At 38.3% G+C, this 20,692-nt stretch overlaps 2 protein-coding genes across 2 annotated transcripts; both read left to right on the top strand.

Moving 5' to 3' along the window:
- The first annotated feature begins 13,286 nt into the window (after nucleotides 1-13,286).
- LOC114544476 (zinc finger protein 792-like) lies at nucleotides 13,287-16,244 on the top strand. The gene is made up of 3 exons (XM_028563105.1): nucleotides 13,287-14,314; nucleotides 14,812-15,773; nucleotides 15,984-16,244. The coding sequence occupies exons 2-3, from the start codon at nucleotides 14,813-14,815 to the stop codon at nucleotides 16,157-16,159; spliced, it is 1,137 nt and encodes a 378-aa protein (XP_028418906.1). The 5' UTR covers nucleotides 13,287-14,314; nucleotide 14,812; the 3' UTR covers nucleotides 16,160-16,244.
- A 389-nt stretch (nucleotides 16,245-16,633) lies between these two features.
- On the top strand, nucleotides 16,634-18,622 carry LOC114544475. The gene has a single exon (XM_028563104.1). The coding sequence runs from the start codon at nucleotides 16,634-16,636 to the stop codon at nucleotides 18,620-18,622; it is 1,989 nt and encodes a 662-aa protein (XP_028418905.1).
- Nucleotides 18,623-20,692: the final 2,070 nt, after the last annotated feature.

The following is a 20,692-nucleotide window of genomic DNA, read 5'->3' as shown; positions in this document are numbered from 1 at the left end:
GCAAATTTTAAGGCAATATCCATTGCTTCGAAAAATGTTTTCTTTGAACCGTAGGGTTCGTAACACAGCTGTACAAGCAGATGCTGTACATCAGCCAGAAATGCTACTTTCAACCTCTTTGTCAAACCACCAAATGGTATAACAGTCCATCTGGCCAAAACTGAAGCAGGGACGTCAATCTGTTGTCACCAGGAAACTCGACATCCTTTTCTTGACCAATGTATTCTAGGAACCATTCATAGGACTGTCGACGTTCAGCAAAGTTACGAGGATTCAACATTAAACATCATAATCTTTAAGAGTTTCAATGTTGAGGGCGGCATGTTCTGAAGAACAAAGAAGTACTTTGCATTTTCTTTATTCTTGCAAAGCTAGCAACTGGAGAAAACCTGCAAAGACTTCAATCCTTCTTTGAATTCATCCATTTCATTTCTCCTAGATGTTAGCAATTCATGATAAACTAGATGCTATGAGCTTTTCTTTTGGCCATGCACCGTGAAGAGTTTATCACTTGCCATAAAACTTCACAGTCTTCTCAGTCAAATCACCATTTGACTGAAAAGATTCAAGCTAAGCCTTTTAGAAAATCATGCAATGAAGCTGTCGATGCATCTAATGGGATATATTCCTTCATCATACATGAAGCAATCTGATCTTCTGGTTCATCGACAACATATGATGAATAAAGATGTCGTGCTAGTATTAGAAATCATATGGAGCCTTTCTGGTAAACTGCATGGCTGACTATCTAACCAGCAATGTGAAACAAAATTCCCTTTGTCCCATCTTTAATTGGGACCATATAAGGTTCCATTCCTTCAAAGAGTCTATTCTTTACTTCTTCGAGGGCCAGTGTAAAAAACTCTACATTCAGAGCACCTCCGTCAAGACCTTCTTTGTTGGCAAAAGGGTGCACAAAGTTCCTTCTGAAGATTGTCATGTTTTCCAAGAGATTTTTTATAGAACTTGAAGAAGTCGTCAATCCATAGCGACTCTCTATCAACAACAATCGCTTCCTCCGAAGGCAATGCATTTCTATCTACAAACATTTCAATCAAGTCTTCAATATCAGGTGCACTGTATCTTCAGCAGTAGAAGATCTTTTGTCCAGTAGGAAACCAGCAGCTTCATCAACAGTTAGAGCGCGGGAAGTAATCTCTTCAATATCATCATGTTTGGCATCAGGGAAAGCTTTTCGCAGTTGGGTTTCCAGTTTAGCGAACTATCAACAGTACTGTGATTGCATGCAGTGTTATCGTCAGGAACTTTATCTTCATTTGAGACTTCACTATCCACTAATACTTGTATGTCATTATCATCAAAGACGCTTGTTTTCTCATCGACATCAACAGTCACAGGTTTGCATGCTTCATAATGTTGACGCAGTTCTAAAATGGGAACCTGTTTTTGACAATTGGCACATTCTGAAGCACTGGTTGATACTTCAGCCTTTGCCAGTGAAAGTGAGCTTTTAATGGGTCGGATATAAATCATTTACTACCAGTAACTACCTCTTTAAAGTATGGAACACTATAACCATCAGCAGGCATTGGAATGAGACAAACTGGTCTCGAATTACCACCACCCTCAGCCCGCATAAGTTCAAAGGCATCGTCCTGAGACTTTAACTTTGCATATTCCGTTTCGAGAACTGACTTTAATTTCATAAATGGGGATTTCTTATCAGGAAAGACAATTCTCTTCTTTCCCAGTCCAGCATCTTTAAGTTTAGATAGGTCATTTAATGATGCATTGTGTTACTTTTTGAGTGTTTTCAGCAAATAAGCAAAAATCATGGGTCTGCGAGTTTCTAGGCTGAAAATATGCAGTGACTTTTTGCATTTTGCTAGGCTCACTGCCCCTCCCCCTCCCCCTGTAGTAGAGTATTTTCTAAGGAAATTTCCTTAGATTATGGAAACCCTGGCATCACACTACAACTGTGAGGAATTGTTGATACCAATCATTTATATTGTTGACATCTATCAGACTATCATTCATGTTAAGATAAACATTAATATTTAGATGACGTCAGTCTATCTATGAACACGTGTCATGATCACATGAACACTAGCAGTGTAAAGTTTTTGTTTCATGTAGTTGTTAAGTTAGTTGGAACTGTTCAAGTAGTTGAACTGGTGTAGTTGACTCCAGTACTTGTAAGTTATAAGTTTTCGTTAATAAATATTGTTATATATAAGTCTTCCACTGTCATGAGTTTAACAATTCATATCATTATGATCTTCATGTTTAATTAATCTTGCCAACATATTCATATCTATTGATTGAATGATATCGATGCACAACACGAAATTAATGAGGATAAATTTATAAACAAATATATTAATAATATACCTGAAATCTCGCCGAACATTATCAAGAAATGTGGTAGCCACACACTGCATGTGGTGCTTGAGAGGTTGAAGCAGTAGTTGGAGCTGGTACTTCTGAGGTTGAAGCAGTAGTAGCTGAGGAAGAAGTAGGACTGTTGGGAACAGAGTTTTCAATCACGTTTAATGCACTTTTTAAAACAGAAACACCGTGCTGCACTTGTTGGTCCGCCATCTTAGCACATGGCGAATAATTGCGGGTATTTCCTAGCGGGAGATATTTCTCCACAGTTAGCGAAAGCTACGCCACGAAACCGTGATACTCTGTACGACGCAACGATATGAAACGTGCGACTCGACGAGATAAAAAGGGACGCGACGAGATGAAAGGCGACCCCAATACACGTATTACGAACTGAAATAAACGCCTTGACACTTTCATTCGACACTAGAATAGTGAATTAAGTCCCCTAACTAACTCCATATTTCCAGACAAGTATATGCCCTGGGAATTATTTTCAATTAAACCTTAGTATTCCTAAATATAGGAACTCTTTAATGATTGTAAGTTGGTTCGAAGGCTGAAATGCTTTATCGCTTTTCAAGCAGTTTTAGAACGTTTGAAAATAATCACTTAGCATGTTCATTATGTTAGTTTGAGTGTCAAGAGTTCTTTTTAATTTACTTCGAAGCAGGGCAGCATAAATATTCAAGACCAGCCATGCAATAATTATGCCCACAAGAGCTTTAAGGGGTCTTAATTTCAAGTGGAATTATATTGATCCGTGCATGGTCAAGCTAATTTTTCAACTTGCTTTGTTTGCTTACTCAGAGGAAGACGATCACAATATTGATTCATAAACCCGACACGTATGCATTATCACCACCAAAACAATAATTTTGCTCTCGTGATGTACCTGCTTCTTAATGAATGTTTAGCGGTGTTTTAGATCGTGACTGAATCAGAAACTGAATCACCACTAAAAAACCCTCTCACGTGCCGTTTTTATCCTGTTGAAGACTTTTATGCGGTGATATAAACATTAATCTCGGTATTTGTTGTGGTTGACTCCATGCATCTATATTAATTTATAAAATAGATTTCGGATATAGCTACGTTTTTGCCGCCTTTTACGACGAAAAAATCCGCGATATGATACAATAGCACAATAGGGAAAAATAATTAGTTGAAGAGATGATGACAAATATGGTCGTTTCCGGGTAGAGCGACCACCATTATTCCCCCCTTCCCCAAATGTGCAGAGAATATTGCACAAGAAAACCCATTAATTGGATCAACCTGACTGGGGTTTAAATAATTGTTTTCATATTACAACATATAACAAAGACGCGAGTTCAATGTGGAAACTCCTACTCCTCTTATACCATTGATTGTGCGCACTACGTAAACAAAAACTCACATGAGCCTCAATTTCGGTCAATGTTGTTTGGACTTTTCATCGTCTATTTTTTCTTCTTTTGAAACAACAAGTTGCCTAACTACTGCATTCCCGCTCTAAAAGCTCGTGCTCGTTTTTTCTACATTCGCAAGCCAAATAAAGCAATTAATTGGTGTAAAACAATAGACAATTACGTTGCGTATATGGTCTGTGACGTAATTGAGGTGTTGAATTAAATGGACTTCGTCATCTCAACAACTCCTGAACACAGAGTTGCAAACACTGTTCATTTTGTATTGCAACGCATGCACAAGCAGTATTTAGCGCCTCGGACCCAAAGCCAAAAGGTTAAAGATCTTATTCCAACCGTGGTCAAGCCAATTTTTTAGCTTGCTCGGTTTGTTACTCAGAGGAAGACGACCACAATATTGATTCATAAACTTGGCTCATATGTATTATCACTACAAAATAATAATTTCACTGGTGATTATGTTGCCTTATCAAGGTCCTTCGGACACAATTTCATCTGAGTTGCCAAATTTTGGGTGATGATTTCAGTGATCTAGTTCGTGACTGAACCAGAAACTAAACCACCAACACCGAACACCCTTTTCACGTGCAATTTTTATTCCGTTGAAGGCTTTTACGTGGTAATATGGACATTGATCTCAGTATTTCGTTGTGGTTGACACCCTCTATATTTTATAAAATAGATTTTGGGTATAGCTACGTTTACGTCGCCTTTTACGGCGAAAAAATCCGCGAAAATAATACAATAGCACCCCGCCCGCCCTCTTGTGCAGAGAATATTGCATAAGAAAACCCATCGAGTCGATCACTCTTAATGGGTTTAAATAATTGTTTTCATATCACAACATAACAAAGACGCGAGTTCAATGAGGAAACTCGTACTCCCCTTACCATTGATTGTGCGCACTACGTACACATTCATCCTCCATTTCGGTCAATGTTGTTTGTTCTAATCATTATCTGTTTTTCTTCTTTTAAAACAACAAGTTGCCAAACAATTTTCTATTTGTGTTCATTGCGCAATCCCGCTCTAAAAGCTCTTGCTAAATTTTTCTGCATTCGCAAGCCAAATAATTAATAAAGCAATTAATTTGTGTAAAACAATAGGCAATTACGTTGCGTATATGGTCTGTGACGTAATTAAGATATTCAATTAAATAGACTTCGTCATCTCAATAACTCCTGAACACAGAGTTGCAAAAACTGTTCATTGTGTCCATCACTTTTCAGTGTGTTTCATCTGAATTGCCAAATTTTGGGTGATGATTTCAGTGGTGTTTAGCGGTGATCTAGTTCGTGACTGAACCAGAAACTAAATAAACAACACCAAACACCCCTCTCACGTCTCTCACGTGCGGGTTGGATCAACCTGACTGGGGTTTAAATAATTGTTTTCATTTTCCAATCATTACAGTCATCTCAATAACTCCTGATCACAGAGTTGCAAAAACTGTTCATTTTGTATTGCAACGAATGCACAAGCAGTATTTAGCGCCTCGGACCCAAAGCCATAGGTTACAGGTCTCATTCCAACCGTGGTTAAGCGGCTAATTTTTCAGGTTGCTCGGATAAAGATATTCAACTTTCTGAACATGCGATTAAAAAAATCGATGTAAAGATTTGCTTTAACCAAGGGTTAAGCTAACCGGCTTTTGAACAACCGGCCCCTGGTGATTATGCTGCCTTATCAAGGTCCTTCCGACACAATTTTCAAATTTTGGGTGATGATTTTAGTGGTATTTAGTGGTGTTTTAGTTCGTGACTGAACTAAACCAACAACACCAAGCACCCCTCTCACGTGCGGTTTTTATTCCGTTGAAGGCTTTTACCTGGTAATATGGACATGAATCTCAGTATTTTGTTGTCGTTGTTCCCCTTTATATTTTATAAAATAGATTTCGGGTATAGCTACGTTTTCGTCGCCTTTTATAGCGAAAATATCCGCGAAATAATACAATAGTATCCCCTCCCCCCCTTCACTAAATGTGCAGAAAATATTGCACAAGAAAACCCATTGGCATTGATTGGATCAACCTGATTTGGGTTTAAATAATTGTTTTCATATTACAACATAACGAAGATGCGAGTTCAATGTGGAACAGTGGCGTAGAAAGGGGGGGGGGCACTGGGGGCACGTGCCCCCTCAAGATTTTTTAAGGGACCAAAAGTGCCCTTTTTGTGAAAAAATGCCTTTTTGGCAAGCGAAAAGAAAGAAAAAAGTATCTACTAATTCCCAAAAATCCTTAAATTGAGAGGGATTTGCGGCTATTTCAGAGGCCTATATCTCAAAATTTTCTTGGGAGGGCATGCCCCCGGACCCCCTAGCACGAAAAATGCTCTGCGGTCGGCGGTCTCTGAATCAAACCGTCCCTATAATATATATTTTTATTAACCATTTTAACCGTCTTTTTATTAACCAAAAGTGCCGTGCCCCCCAACCTCTGAATGCTTCCTACGCCCTTGATGTGGAAACTCGTACTCCCCTTACCATTAATTGTGCGCACTACGTAAACTAAAACTCACATGAGCCTCAATTTCGGTCAATGTTGTTTGGTTTCATTCCAGCCGTGGAATTTTAAGCTAATTTTTCAGTTTGCTCGGTTGGGTACTCAGAGGAAGACGATCACAATATTGATTCGTAAACCTGGCTCATATGTATTATCACCATCTAAATAATGGTTTTCACTGGCGATATACCTGCTTCTTAATGAAATTCTCCTTCTTGGTCAAAATATCGTCGTGTTTTCAGTTGTTTATTGATAATGTTAAGGGATCAAGCAGTGTTTCGGTAGGATCCTCCATCCAGTCGCGCAGGACACCGGGTTGAAGTCAAAACAATCCTATCGCACTGCTAATATTGCTGCCTCATCAAGGTCCTTCGGACACAATATCATCTGAGTTGCCAAATTTCGGGTGATCAATTTAGTGGTGTTTTAGTTAGTGACTGAACCAGAAACTAAACCAACAACACTAAACACCTGTCACGTGCGGTTTTATCCCGTTGAAGGCTGTTACGTGGTAATATGGACATATAATCTCGGTATCTCGCTGTTGTTGACCCCTTCTATAAATTATATAATAGATTTCGGATATAGGTACGTTTTCGTTGCCTTTTACAGTAAGTAAATCCGCGAAATAATGCAATAGTGCAAAAGCAAAAAATAATTAATTACAGAGAAGATGTGTGCACAGAAGATTGCACAAGAAAACCCATTGATTCGATCATTCTTACTGGGTTTAAATAATTGTTTTGATCATTACAATATAACAAAGACGCGAGTTCAATATGAAAACTAGTACTCCCTTTGACCATTGATTGTGCGCACTACGTAAACAAAAATCACATGAGTCTTCATTTCGGTCAATGTTGTTTGATCTTTTCTTCGTCTGTTTTTTCTTCTTTTGGAACAAAAAGTTGCCAAACAATTTTCCATTTGCGTGCATTTTGCCTTCCCACTCTAAAAGCTCTTGCTCAATTTTTCTGCATTCGCAAGCCAAATAAAGCAATTAATTTGTGTAAAACAATAGACAATTACGTTGCGTATATGGCCTGTGACGTAATTAAGATGTTAAATTAAATGGACTTAGCCATCTCAATAACTCCTGAACACAGAGTTGCAAAACTGTTCATTTCCTATTGCAATGCATGCACAAGCAGTATTTAGCGCCTCGAACCCAAAGCCATAGTTTGCAGATTTCATTCCAACCGTTGTTAAGCGGCTAATTTTTCAGGTTGCTCGGTTGGTTACTCAGAGGAAGACGATCACAATATTGATTTATAAACCTGACTCATATGTATTATCACCATATCAAAATAATCATTTTCACTGGTGATATACCTGCTTCTTAATGAAATGCTCCTTCTCGGTCAAAATATCGTCGGTGTTTTCAGTTGTTTGGTGATTATGTTAAGGGTGTCAAGCACTGTTCTTCCCCTGTTGCAGTGTTGCGGTAGGATCCTCCAGCCCAGTCGCGCAGGACACCGGATTCAACTGAAACTGTTCATTTCCTATTGCAATGCATGGCACAAAACGTATTTAGCGCCTCGGACTCAAAGCCAAAGGTTGCAGGTTTCATTCGAACCGTCATTTTTATACATACTTCAAATTCAAGCCCGGAACAGTTGATCGCAAAATGAGATCGAAAACTAAAGGTCCTTTGGTAATTTTTCAATAGCTAAACTTGATGAAGACATATTTCTACCACGTTTAATAACCGAATTCAATAAAATCGCTTCTCTTGAAAATAATAAATAATATAGTATTTAGTAACATGCTATTATTTATCTAAAGGCGCAATATGCGACGTATGATTCACGAATTTCCGAAATTCCGGATTTCAAAAACGTTTGCCGTAAAATTTGAAATTTTCAAATTTGTTTGCTTTATTTCTCCGCGAAAACAAACTCGATTTCGAATTTGATTACTATTTTCGTAATCTACGTTTCATGGCGATTCTAATGATATAAATTACAATTTTATGGCATGGGCACTTTAAAGATTTTCCAACAATATGATGTGAGAGCCTTCCTCCCCTGATTCGGTAATATATACAAAGTAGTGACGTGCGACGAACCGTTCGTCACTACAGGTGGTTATTACTTCCGGAAAGGTTCGTAAGTTATTTTGCGATTTTAAATTTCATTCAAAGGACTACCTGAGTTGACTGCATTTAGCAAATTTAAAAGTCAAGAACAAGGTAAGATATTTGTTATTGTTATATTTATCATTTATATCGCTCATTTTTCCACTTTGGTCGAGCAATTTCGATCACAATCAGACTATACGAGCATATGGTTCACGAGGCAAACTTTTTTTCTTGTTTACGCGTCACGTATCAGAAAAATCGAATAAACCGGAGCCATTGGTACTCGCACTGGTCATAAATTAGGCACTTAACACCTAGGCCGTATTCTGTGGCCGATTATCGTTCAGTTTCGTTGCCCCCCTTCGGGCACTACTTGAAAACACGATAGAAAATTAGGATAAATTATAGAAAGTCTAAATTCACTTGTTTTCACCTTCACAAACCTGCAGTTTTCGAGCATTTCATCTTCGAAAAATCAGTAAATTTGCATGTTTTGCAATACACCGACGCCATTTTGATTCAGGAAATGTATTGGATACTTGGTGTAATATACGACATATATTGCAGATTCAGCAGTTTTATACCAGGATTTAAATGAAGTTTCCAGCATTTTTGCGGGGCAAGCAGGTTTCAACAAGGAAGCTTTGAGTCAAGTTTTACGAGGTTTTTCACAAATTTTCATAGTTTTTCTAAACTAAATTAGTCAGAGAACAGACAAAATTAATCGGAAAAACATCCGACATTTTGTGATTTTTTTATAGCATTCTGCTCTTGGAATTTACAAATAAATAAGAACAACTTTATTTACACGCATCAAAATAATCCACGAGCGTTTTCTTTCTAGTCAATTTATATAAAATAATTACTACACAATTCTTTTAATCTGGGAAAATCTGGAGCGTGTTCTCCCTCCCATGCTGCAGCAACGCTTTTACAGGTTAAAAGCCAACGCTTCTCTTTCTTCTTAGAATTGAATTGTGGTAATTCTTCCATTGCTGATCTTTCTTTCTTTGACCCGAAAAGAAAACACATAACAAATTGGCAGACAACAAAGTCTGGAATTTTGCAAATAAGAAAAGAACGCATTATCCTACAACCTTACTACCCCATACACTGATGCTACTCTCCTTTATAATAAACTAACTTGCTATAGTTAAAACTATATAATACAGAAACAACATACTGCGTATCTTAAATCAATTTCAACCAAATAAAATTGTGGGAGAATTACAAGAGCCTTATGATTTCAAAACACAAATGAAACGTTGAATTAAACCCTTTTAATCGGACAGCTAATACCACAACTCATCATCGACGTCATCTCCGAAATCCAGAATAGATCCTGATCCTTCAAGTTCATCATCGTCATCAGATTGAGCCAGGCCATAACTGCTATTATTCTCATTACCATCTTCAACCACTGCATTCTGGCAATCACCACACAAACATAGGTCTGCATTTTAAGTCAGCCTTTTTGCAGGAATAACGCATGGTCGAGCATCCAGTCTTGCACTTTCACTCAGCACACTCAATTTAAGGTCGCGGAGCGGGTGGGCGTGTCATCCAAGTTATCTCTAGCTCTTCATCGTCAAACGTCCAGCCATTGCCAACCGGTGATGGAAGATCAATTTCTGCACTTAAACACTGATACTATGATGCTGCTTGATTGCTAATGCCATTACCGGTAAAAGCATGAAAGCCTGGTAAACAAAGAGCAACATCTACGCCCAAGAATTTCGAGATAATTGCTACAAATACGCAACGACGTCCATCTCCCGTGCCAGTCAAAAGAAAATCTCTTTTTGCATCTGTTGTTGCATGGTAATCGCAGGTATAAGAACATCTGTATCAGGGATTTTGATAACAACTTTATCGTACGTTGCTGCTGCGTGGTTAGCATGTAGAATTAAACGAGTGTCTGCTTTTTCGTGATTGCTATGAAGCGAAGACACCTCATTACTTGTAACACTATCGTTCGGGGAATCACCGGGATATAAAACATAGCATCTTTCTTTAGCAGTTACGTACATAGTTGAAATGGAAAACCACCGGGAGGAGTCCCATCACCTCCAGTGTTCACATAAAAAATATATGAGGGATTCCTTGTTTTCACCGGATCTTAAACACTTTTTCCACTATTTTGGAACACTCTGATCTTTTCCGAAGATGTGAACTTTCTGGACTCCTTTTTCACTTTTCAGCTCTTCGTTGTCTCTCTGCATCATCGCCAAATGTTTTGCATTTTCCTTTCATCGACTGAATAACATTGACTTCTGGATTTCCAGATTCAGGTTCCAATACTTCAGCAAGTTTAGACTGGGCCAACTTGGCAGTTTTCACAAGTCCTCTCACGTTTTCATAAGGAAAATGTTTGAAATTTGTTCTCTTTCAACTTCGTAAAGATGTCTGGGTCTTCGCTCAAAAAATTCGTTTTTTTAGTGGATTGATGATAATAAGATAAAGGCGTTGGTAATTAACTTTGTAAAAAAACTGAGATGTTGTAAATAGTTTTGTTGAGAAAACGTGTGTATTATAAAAGTAGTTAATATAAAACAAAGGTTAAGCAGGAAAGGAATTGTGTAGTAATTATTTCATATAACTTGACTGAAACAAAACGCCCGTGGATGATTTTGATGCGTGTAAGCAAAATTGTCTAAGTCTTCTCTGACTAATTTAGTTTAGAAAAACTATGAAAATTTGTGAAAAACCTCGTAAAACTCCACTCAAAGCTTCCTTGTTGAAACCTGCTTGCGCAGCAAAAATGCCGGGAACTTCATTTAAATCCCGGTATAAAACTGCTGAATCTGCAATATATGTCGTATATTACACCAAGTATCCGATACATTTCCTGAATCAAAATGGCGTCGGTGTATTGCAAAACATGCAAATTTACTGATTTTTCGAAGATGAAATGCTCGAAAACTGCAGGTTTGTGAAGGTGAAAACAAGTGAATTTAGACTTTCTATAATTTATCCTAATTTTCTATCGTGTTTTCAAGTAGTGCCCGAAGGGGGGCAACGAAAATCGTTTTCTAAGCGACTTTTCGTGCCAGAGAATACGGCCTAACCACGTGAAAGGCCACGTATCATAACCTAGATAGATAGATATTGACATTGAACCTAGGCTTTGGAGGATATTGAAATAAGTAGAACCCAGCCGTTGTACCGGTATATTGAAACAAGATATTATTGATAAACACTGCCTGCCTTGAATTCTAAATTTTTAACGCCTTTAAAATATTTTCCCGAAATAACTTTAAAAATCTACGTGCAATCGCTCTCTGCATGTATAACTGATATCTTGTAACATCTCCACTTTCAGATAAAATTGAGTTTAATAAAATAGGAGAGCGTAAGTCCTTTTCCAAAGTCTTTACTTGGCAGTAAATAATAGATATTATATTAATATATAATAATAGATGATTAACGGCAGTAAATAATAGATATTATATTAATATATAATAATAGATTATTAACGGCAGTAAATAATAGATATTATATTAATATATAATAATAGATAACAGTCATTCTGCGAATTCGTGTCGTATATTTGCTGATGATAGCTGACGAATTAAGACCCACACAGAACGGACGCGATGCTACAACACGACGCGGCAACGCGACACGAATTTTCCGTTTTCAGGAGCATATAAATTCAATTCTGGCAGCAAAATGTGAAATCTATGGACACCACAGCAGAAATGCATTATCGTTAAGTAATCTATAAAATTATTCTCATAGGTTAAAATTTATTTACTTTTGGAAATTTAAAACCTTTGCCGGAAAATTCGCGTCGCGTTGCCGCATGGCGACCAGTCTGTTTGGGCTAGTTATTCAATCGAGCGTTAATTCAGGGGACCATATTAATATATTCTGCTATAATTTCTTTTGAAAACAATTTCACTTTCAATAGAAATCTTCTTAGCATAACAGAATATTTAACAATTATTCGCCGAAGGCGAAGTGATTATCGGGGATGAATATTCCCCGATAATGCATGACCGAGCGGTCAAAGCCTAAGCCTAAGGCGAATAATTGTTTTGGTATTTTTCCACAAGTAAGTAAATTGACACAAGAACTGCATTTGTCAGTAGCTTATTTCTTTGTAAGAAACGCCCACAAAACGGCTAGCCGCCATTTTACAAATTCGGTTTTGTTATATTCACCTGGGGCCGGTTGTATCAAGCCCGTTTAGCTTAAACGGTGGTTAAGTTCAAAATAGAGAGCAAGTCTATCGTTTTACTCAACAAGCAAACTAAATATTCTTAACCTTAATACAAAGAGGCAGAGAAACGTAAACAAAATGTTGGCAAAACTTGGGGGGTTAAGCGACTATGAAATTCAAGTTTTCTCATGGTTTTCTTTGATAAATGTACGCCAAAGTAAACCAAAATGGCGACATCGAATTTGTTGCTAGACATTTATCACGGGATTTACTACCAGACGTGCATGCATGCAGACCGACACCGCGGAAATTGGTATAGGCAGTAGTATAGAGAGTGGGGGTTCTACGTCGGGTGGTGCGGGTGGTGCGCCTTGCACCACACGTGACGTCACCAACGGCTGAACATTATTAATTTATTCCAATTTTGCGTTAAATTTTTTAATAATTTTGCATTGCTAATGCACTCGTTTAATGTTTATCATTATTTAGCAGTATAACCATGTGTTTATTACAGAAGAGGCCATTCCACGTAAAAGCTTTTTATGCTTTCGTTGTTCAATACGTATATAAACTTTATAGGCTTTATAGTTATACTCCTCATTGCTTATATTCTGTTTAGAGATCTTTAGAGGCTTTAGAGATCTCATGCAGTTATATAATTAATCATAATTCAACGCTCTGCCTGTTTTTACACAATGATTGTGCAATAATTTATTATTCATATAAGTACGCGCAGGGGCGAGGAATGGGGTAAACAAAGAAGCGTAAATACGCACAATAGCGTAAATACGCAGGATATGTTTGTTTCACAGCTATTTACTTAAATTACACAAATGCTGGTTTACTTATCACACAGTGTCAATCGGTTAAAAGATGTCTTTGTTGCTCAGGCGTCTAAGTATCAGCAAACCCCGAAGCAAGCTCTCCTTTATCGTTGAATAACTCATCGTTTCGCCAGTCCTTCATGAAACTTTGGCGTTGTTCAGGGGTCCAAGAATCTGTCAGGTTCGCAGCAATACCATATCGCTCATTCTCCACTTCCCATCGAAGTTAACGACTCATAATTTCTATATTCTTCTCAAACAGAAGATCCCTTTACATATCAGTCATAGCGACTTTCCAAAGTTCGTAAGCTCAGCCACAGTTGTCTGGTGGTGCGGGTGGTGCGCCTTGCACCACACGTGACGTCACCAACGGCTGAACATTATTAATTTATTCCAATTTTGCGTTAAATTTTTTAATATTTTTGCATTGCTAATGCACTCGTTTAATGTTTATCATTATTTAGCAGTATAACCAAGGGTTTTTTACAGAAGAGGCCATTCCATGTAAAAGCGTTTTATGCTTTCGTTGTTCAATACATATATAAACTTTATAGGCTTTATAGTTATACTCCTCATTGAAACCAGTGATTTATATTTGCTTATAATCTGTTTAGAGATCTTTAGAGGCTTTAGAGATCTCATGCAGTTACATCATTAATCATAATTTAACGCTCTGCCGCTTTTACACAATGATTAGCCAATGAATTCTAATTATGTATGCGTATATCATAATATTTACACCGTATCCTAGCAACCCATGGTTGAACTGCAGGCAAGATCGAGCGCGTTTGAATATAAACTTTAAACGCATGCGCAAAATTACATATGATCCGAAATATTCATGTTTGCACCACAAGCCGCAGGAGCATTTTAGCTGCATATAATCTAACAAATTTTGCAAATACAAAGTTGAAATTGTAAACTGCAACAAGAGGCTGCTAAAGAGTAAAGCGTAAAGAGGTTAAAGAGAGTTACATCAAGGTAAGATGTTGAATAGTTTATTTTATTGCGAATTACATAAACTGATATGATTTAATAAGTGCAAAGAAGTCGATTCCTAGTAGTTGCTGTGCCCTTGCTGCCTGCACCTATGAAGAAATATCTGAGGTGCCCCTTGGGAAAGTCATGCAACGAATGGAGAAGCGGATTCCTAGTAGTTGCTGTGCCCTTGTTGGCTGTACCTATGAAGAAATATCTGAGGTGCCCCTTGGGAAAGTCATATGACGAACGGAGAAGCCGATTCCTAGTAGTTGCTGTGCCCTTGTTGGCTGTACCTATGAAGAAATATCTGAGGTACCCCTTGGGAAAGTCATGCAACGAACGGTTTAGTAAAGTTGTTGCGGTTGTCAGCTGAATCATTTACGATATATAAATGTGACGAAGTCACTTTTATTACGCCATTCAAGTAGTTGCTATGCCCTTGCAAGCTGTGAAATTGCTTGCTACATTGATTTAGTATTTTTTCACCCTGTCTATAGAATGGATTATGCCTGCAAGACTTGTTCGAAGAAGTTCACTCAGTTGAGAAGTTTAATTCGCCACGAACGCTCTACCCATGGAGAAAAGAAGTTATTTATCTGTGAACAGTGCAATGAGTCTTTTACACGAAGAGATGCTGTCAAACGGCATGAAAAGCGACATCAAAAGATCACTACGTATACCTGTAACAACTGTAGAAAAGAATTCTACCGTCACGACAAATTAGTGGAACATCAAATTCCTTGTCAAGGAAATCCCTTAATACGAAGACCTGATGAAGATGATAGCGGTCCAGTTCCAAAGAAGGCACGAGCTGATATTCAAATTGGAAAAGGGGAAACAGCTAGCCAGGTTGAAGAAAACGACAACAACCCTTGCGGTTCAACAACAGCTTTTGAAGATTCCTTGAAGAAAATCGAACTGAGACCACGAAAAAACCAAAAACACGACATGTCTCAGTTCTTGCGTGGTAAGACAAAGCCCATTTTGAAACACCTTTCGAAAGAGTTGGGAAAGAAACGGGGTATTAAATGGTTTGTTAACGTTAAAGTACGGTTTGTAAAACATAAACCCGATGGCGAAGATTTAATAACCGAGCCTCATTTTCGCAGTCTCTGTATGAAAACAGTTAATCAGCACGAACTGTCTAATCAACTGGATGAAGCGAAGCAGAAAATTGTCCAGTCGCTGGTGTTATTTCAAAAAGAAGGAAGTGGTTGGATATTAGACGAAATCCTTCATCTTGACCTTTGCATGGCCAAGTATACTCCAGTAAAAGGATCCAGTTACGTCCCACTACCTAGAACTATTGCAGGAAAGAAAGCAGTGATCAACGTTAAGAATTCCGACAGCAAATGCTTCATGTGGGCCGTCCTTGCTGCTCTTCATCCTATTCACTGGAAGAATAACCCGGAAAGATTACATCACTATGAAAATTTTCAAGATGAATTAAATTTTAATGGTATTGAATTTCCTGTGACTATTGATAAAATTAACAGATTCGAAAAGCAGAACAATATCTCAATTAACGTTATTGGCTTTGAAGATAAAGTACTATTCCCAATCTACGTAACGAAAGAGCGCTTCAACAATCATGTTGACTTGTTGCTATACTCTGAAGGTAATGCGAGACATTACTGCCTCATTAAAATTTAAACAAATTGCTCTACAGTCAAAACCATCATAAAGCACGGATGTTTTACTGCCGCTATTGCTTTCATGGATTTATCCGCGAAGACTTGCTTCAAGAGCATGAACCACACTGCTGTCAACATGCAGCTCAACGCATCGAACTCCCGACTGAAGAGAATGCTCAACTGTTCTTTAAAGACTACTATAAACAGTTGAAAGTTCCGTTTGTGATTTACGCCGACTTCGAAAGTCTTACCACCAAGATCAACTCAGTTAATCCTAATCCTGAAAAATCCTCCACTGAAAATACCAACACCACCAACCTTGTGGATTTTCCTACATTGTTGTATCCGACCATGAGAAGTATTGTAAAGCGCCTGTAGTTTATCGTGGAGAAGACGCAGTCGACGAATTTATGAAGTGTTTAGAAGAAGAGCAGAAATATATTCAAGAGAAACTGGATTGGATCGAGCCCATGCGAATTGAGAGAGAAGAAGAGCAAGCGTTTCAAGATGCAGTCCATTGTCATATTTGTGGATATGAATTGGGTTCTGACCGTGTTCGTGACCATTGTCATCTTTCTGGAAAGTACGCGGAGCTGCGCACAACGATTGCAATTTGAACTATAGTTTTACCGGCCGAATTCCTGTTATTCTTCACAATCTACGTGGGTATGATTCTCATCTCATAATGCAAGGACTTGGTAAACTCAAAGAGAAGAAGATCAACTGCATTCCAAACAACACCGAAAAGTACATCTCCTTCTCCATCGATAATATGGATTATATCGACTCCTTACAATTCATGAATGCATCGTTGGAGAAGCTAGTATCTAATCTAGCAAAGGACGGCGTTGAAAAGTTCCCCGTTCTAAAGAAATATATCGACAGCGACAAAATATCCCTTCTGCTAAGAAAAGGCATCTACCCCTACGACTACATGGATTGTACAGAGAGATTCAATGAACCAACCTTACCATCGAAGGAATCCTTCTACAACGTGTTGAACGACGAACATATTTCAGACGAAGATTACGCACACGCGACGAATGTATTTAACAAGTTTGCCTGTCGGAACATGGGTGATTACCATGATCTGTACTTAACGTCGGACGTTCTTCTCCTTGCGGATGTGTTTGAAAATTTCCGAAGCGTGTGCCTCAAAGCCTACAACTTGGATCCCTGCCACTTCTATACAAGTCCTGGTCTAGCCTGGCAAGCGTGTTTGAAAATGACTGAAGTCGAACTCGAGCTGCTGACCGATCCAGACATGTATCTATTCATCGAAGAAGGTCTTCGCGGTGGAATTTCAATGATTAGCAACCGCTATGGTAAAGCCAACAATCCATACGTTCCCGATTATGACCCAGAACAAGAGACCTCCTACGTGATGTATCTTGACGCTAACAACCTCTATGGCTGGGCTATGTCGCAACCTCTACCCACGGGTGAGTTTGACTGGCTAACCGACCAAGAGATTGCAGAACTCGACATCACGGACGTTGCGGACGATGACGATGAAGGCTACATATTGGAAGTAGACCTACACTATCCGTCCGAATTACACGATCTTCACAACGATTATCCTCTAGCACCTGAGAAAATGAAGATTTCTTCAGAAATGTTGTCACCATACTGCCAGGATCTGTCGGAAAGTTTGCAACTTCGTGGTGGCGCTGTGTCTAAATTGGTGCCGAATCTACAAGACAAGATCAACTATGTGGTCCATTACCGCAATTTAAAGCAATACCTGGCACTTGGCATGAAGTTGACAAAGATCCACCGCGTTTTGGTATTCCAACAAAGCCCATGGTTAAAGACCTACATCGATTTCAACACCGAGAAACGAAAACATGCAGCAAACGACTTCGAGAAAGATTTCTACAAGTTGATGAATAACTCGGTGTTCGGCAAAACCATGGAGAATTTGAGAAAGCGCGTTAACGTCAAGCTCGTCAACGATAAGACGAAACTATCGAAATTGATAGCATCTCCTTCCTTTGACTACTTCCGCATATTCTCAGAGGAGTTGGCAGCTGTCAACATGAAGAAGACGAAGCTTTACCTAAACCGCCCCATCTACGTCGGATTCACCATCCTGGATCTCTCCAAAGTACTCATGTATCAGTTTCACTACGAGTACATGAAACCCAAGTATGAGTACAACGCAAAGTTGTTGTTCACAGACACGGATAGCCTTTGTTACGAGATTAAGACCGACGACGTTTATCAAGACATGTTGCAAGACATCGATCTCTTTGACACATCCGAATACGCACGAGACCATCCACTGCACAGCCTGACGAACAAGAAAGTCCTTGGCAAAATGAAAGATGAAACGCATGGCATACCCATCCAAGAGTTTGTTGGTTTGCGACCGAAGATGTACTCCATTCTCTATACCGAAAACGACAAGCAAGTGGAGAAGAAAACGGCTAAAGGAATAAAGAAGTCCGTCACGAAACGAAAGCTTCGGCACACCAACTACAAGGAATGTTTGTTTGATAAGAAACGGACAATGGCCAGCATGAATCAGATTCGAAGTGAACGCCATGAAATCTACTCCATTAAATTGAACAAGATTGGTCTTAGCCCTTATGACGACAAACGCTATATTATAAACGATGGAGTGAACACTCTTGCTTATGGACATTACCAAATCATAAGCACAGACGAGTGAAATATCAAGTTTTATTGTTGTTGAACAATACATAAGTTAGACGTTTTAAAGTTATAAATCATTGCAATTGCATGAAATACAAACTTATGTTACAATGTTACGTGTTTATAAATTGAAGTTACATGTTTATTTATATTAAGAGGAGGTTTTTTCTATGCGTGGAAAATGCTCAAACCTTATAAAATCATAATATTGTACGCATGCGTGGATGCATTAAGGTGTGTTTTGAAAGTTTGATGTTGAATGTTGGGTTTACATAGAAACAAACTCTCCTCTTAAGTTACGTGTTAAAGTTATAAATTGTTCTGAAAGTTAATAAATTGTTGTAAAAGTTAATAAATATTTGAAAGAAATCCTTTGATTATTCTCAGTCTTCAGTTTGTGGTATAATGATCCAGATTCTACCCCGTCTGTTTAGTCTAAAAATGCAACCATTTCGCTGGGATATTGTTCGGCTTGTCTTTTGTATGTTCAACACTGTCGTTTTTCCTCTTTAGAACTCTAGGCTTGCTGTTTTCCTTGCTTATCTTTTTGGTGCTTAATAATTCACACACCACGTCTAGCTGTCGTTTGTTCTCATGTCTGTTCTCATCATCAAGAGTGTTCTCATTTGCTCTGTTGTACACAACACATTTCCCTTTCGGCTGTAGTTTGGCTTCTTGTAGGTACTTCTTTCTTTGGTCAATATCGAGCAGATGCACATCCGCAAGATGATTTGCCAATCTTACAAGGTATTTTGCACCGCAATTGGGAACGGTACAATCACGACAAACGCGCTTCGCCATGTCTACGGTTTGAAGAACAGGATGCAAATGAGCTGTTTCCTCTGATTACTGACTTTTATTAGGGCCAATCGGGCCATAGTACAGGCCAATCGGGCCAAAAAGGCCAAAAGGCCAAAATAGGAGACACAGCTCCTTCCAATCCCATAACCGCTTGCCAAAGCCTCATATCATTTAATCTCTTAGTATATGAACAGTTCTTTCTCGATTCTTTTACATACATCTTTCCCACTGTCTTTAGCACAGTTTTGGATGGTTTGATAGTCATAGAAGGCTTGTCTGTTTGCTCCATTCCTAATATCTTGTTTAAGTTGGTTTTATTTCGGCGTTTAAATTTATGCTGAGGCATAAAGGCTTGTCTGCATGCGGATTTGCCGTCTTATTATGTGAGTGTTTTTTTCTCGATTCTTTTACACTTCAACGTTTCCCCTGCTTTTCGGATAATCACCAATTCAGTTCGTTTGTGTATCGTAGTATAGTTAGTCGTTCGCTTGAGCTTGAGTTTCTTGATTTTGTGCAGTTTGGCTTTTTTCTGATCTTTAACATTTATCTTCTTTTTAATGGCTCTTTTACGTAAATCATTTACCCCAGTTGATTTTGAGCGTAAAACCTCTTTCTTTGAAGATGCTTTAGGAGACATCGTTTTGTGTGCACACTTTGCTGGCATATTGCAAACTGAGGACACAGTTTATTAAAATCACGTTATTTCATACATATGATTTTCGCAATCACAGCGCTTATGACAAAAACCTAAAAGTCTCTTCTTTTAGCATCCGTCTTCGATCTGTACAAAAATTACATCTCCAATCAGCAAGTGTATATTTGAGCAGCTCTTGACTGTCTACACAAGGTTTAATATCCGTTAGGGTTTCGATAAAAGCCTCCGTGACCTTTGTCTCTGAGATTTTTGACAACGCCTTGTCAAAATACATGCATAACTTTTCGTCTTTTTCCATATAGTGATACATTGATGTTTTGTCTGAGATAAATTTTCCATAATACAACCATCACAATTATCAACCACAAGTTGAGATATCATCATTGATATCTCTTTTGCGTAACACTTTAGCAATTTGTTTTCGATACATGAAAGCATTGAAAACGTCAAAGAGTAAAGCCCCTTACAGACGAGCAAGTTTTCTATGACAAGTTTTTATGTGACAAGTTTTAATTGTTCGTCTGTACGCGCAACTTTGACAATTTTTTCTGTGACAAGTACACTTGTTCAAAATCAAATATACTTGATTTTGAACAAGTGTACTTGTCACAGAAAAAATTGTCAAAGTTG

The sequence above is a fragment of the Dendronephthya gigantea genome, unplaced genomic scaffold, assembly GCF_004324835.1.
Source record: "Dendronephthya gigantea isolate DGI-Jeju-01 unplaced genomic scaffold, DenGig_1.0 000802F, whole genome shotgun sequence".
Lineage (NCBI taxonomy): Eukaryota > Metazoa > Cnidaria > Anthozoa > Malacalcyonacea > Nephtheidae > Dendronephthya > Dendronephthya gigantea.
Note: the sequence above shows the minus strand (reverse complement) of the source record. Positions and strands in the feature narration are given on the sequence as shown.

Coding starts and splice junctions, on each gene's coding strand:
- LOC114544475 (XM_028563104.1), top strand. CDS start 16,634: ATGCAAGGACTTGGTAAACTCAAAGAGAAGAAGATCAACTGCATTCCA.
- LOC114544476 (XM_028563105.1), top strand. CDS start 14,813: ATGGATTATGCCTGCAAGACTTGTTCGAAGAAGTTCACTCAGTTGAGA. Junction 15,774..15,983: donor AGATGAATTAAATTTTAATG/GTATTGAATTTC, acceptor ATTGCTCTACAG/TCAAAACCATCATAAAGCAC.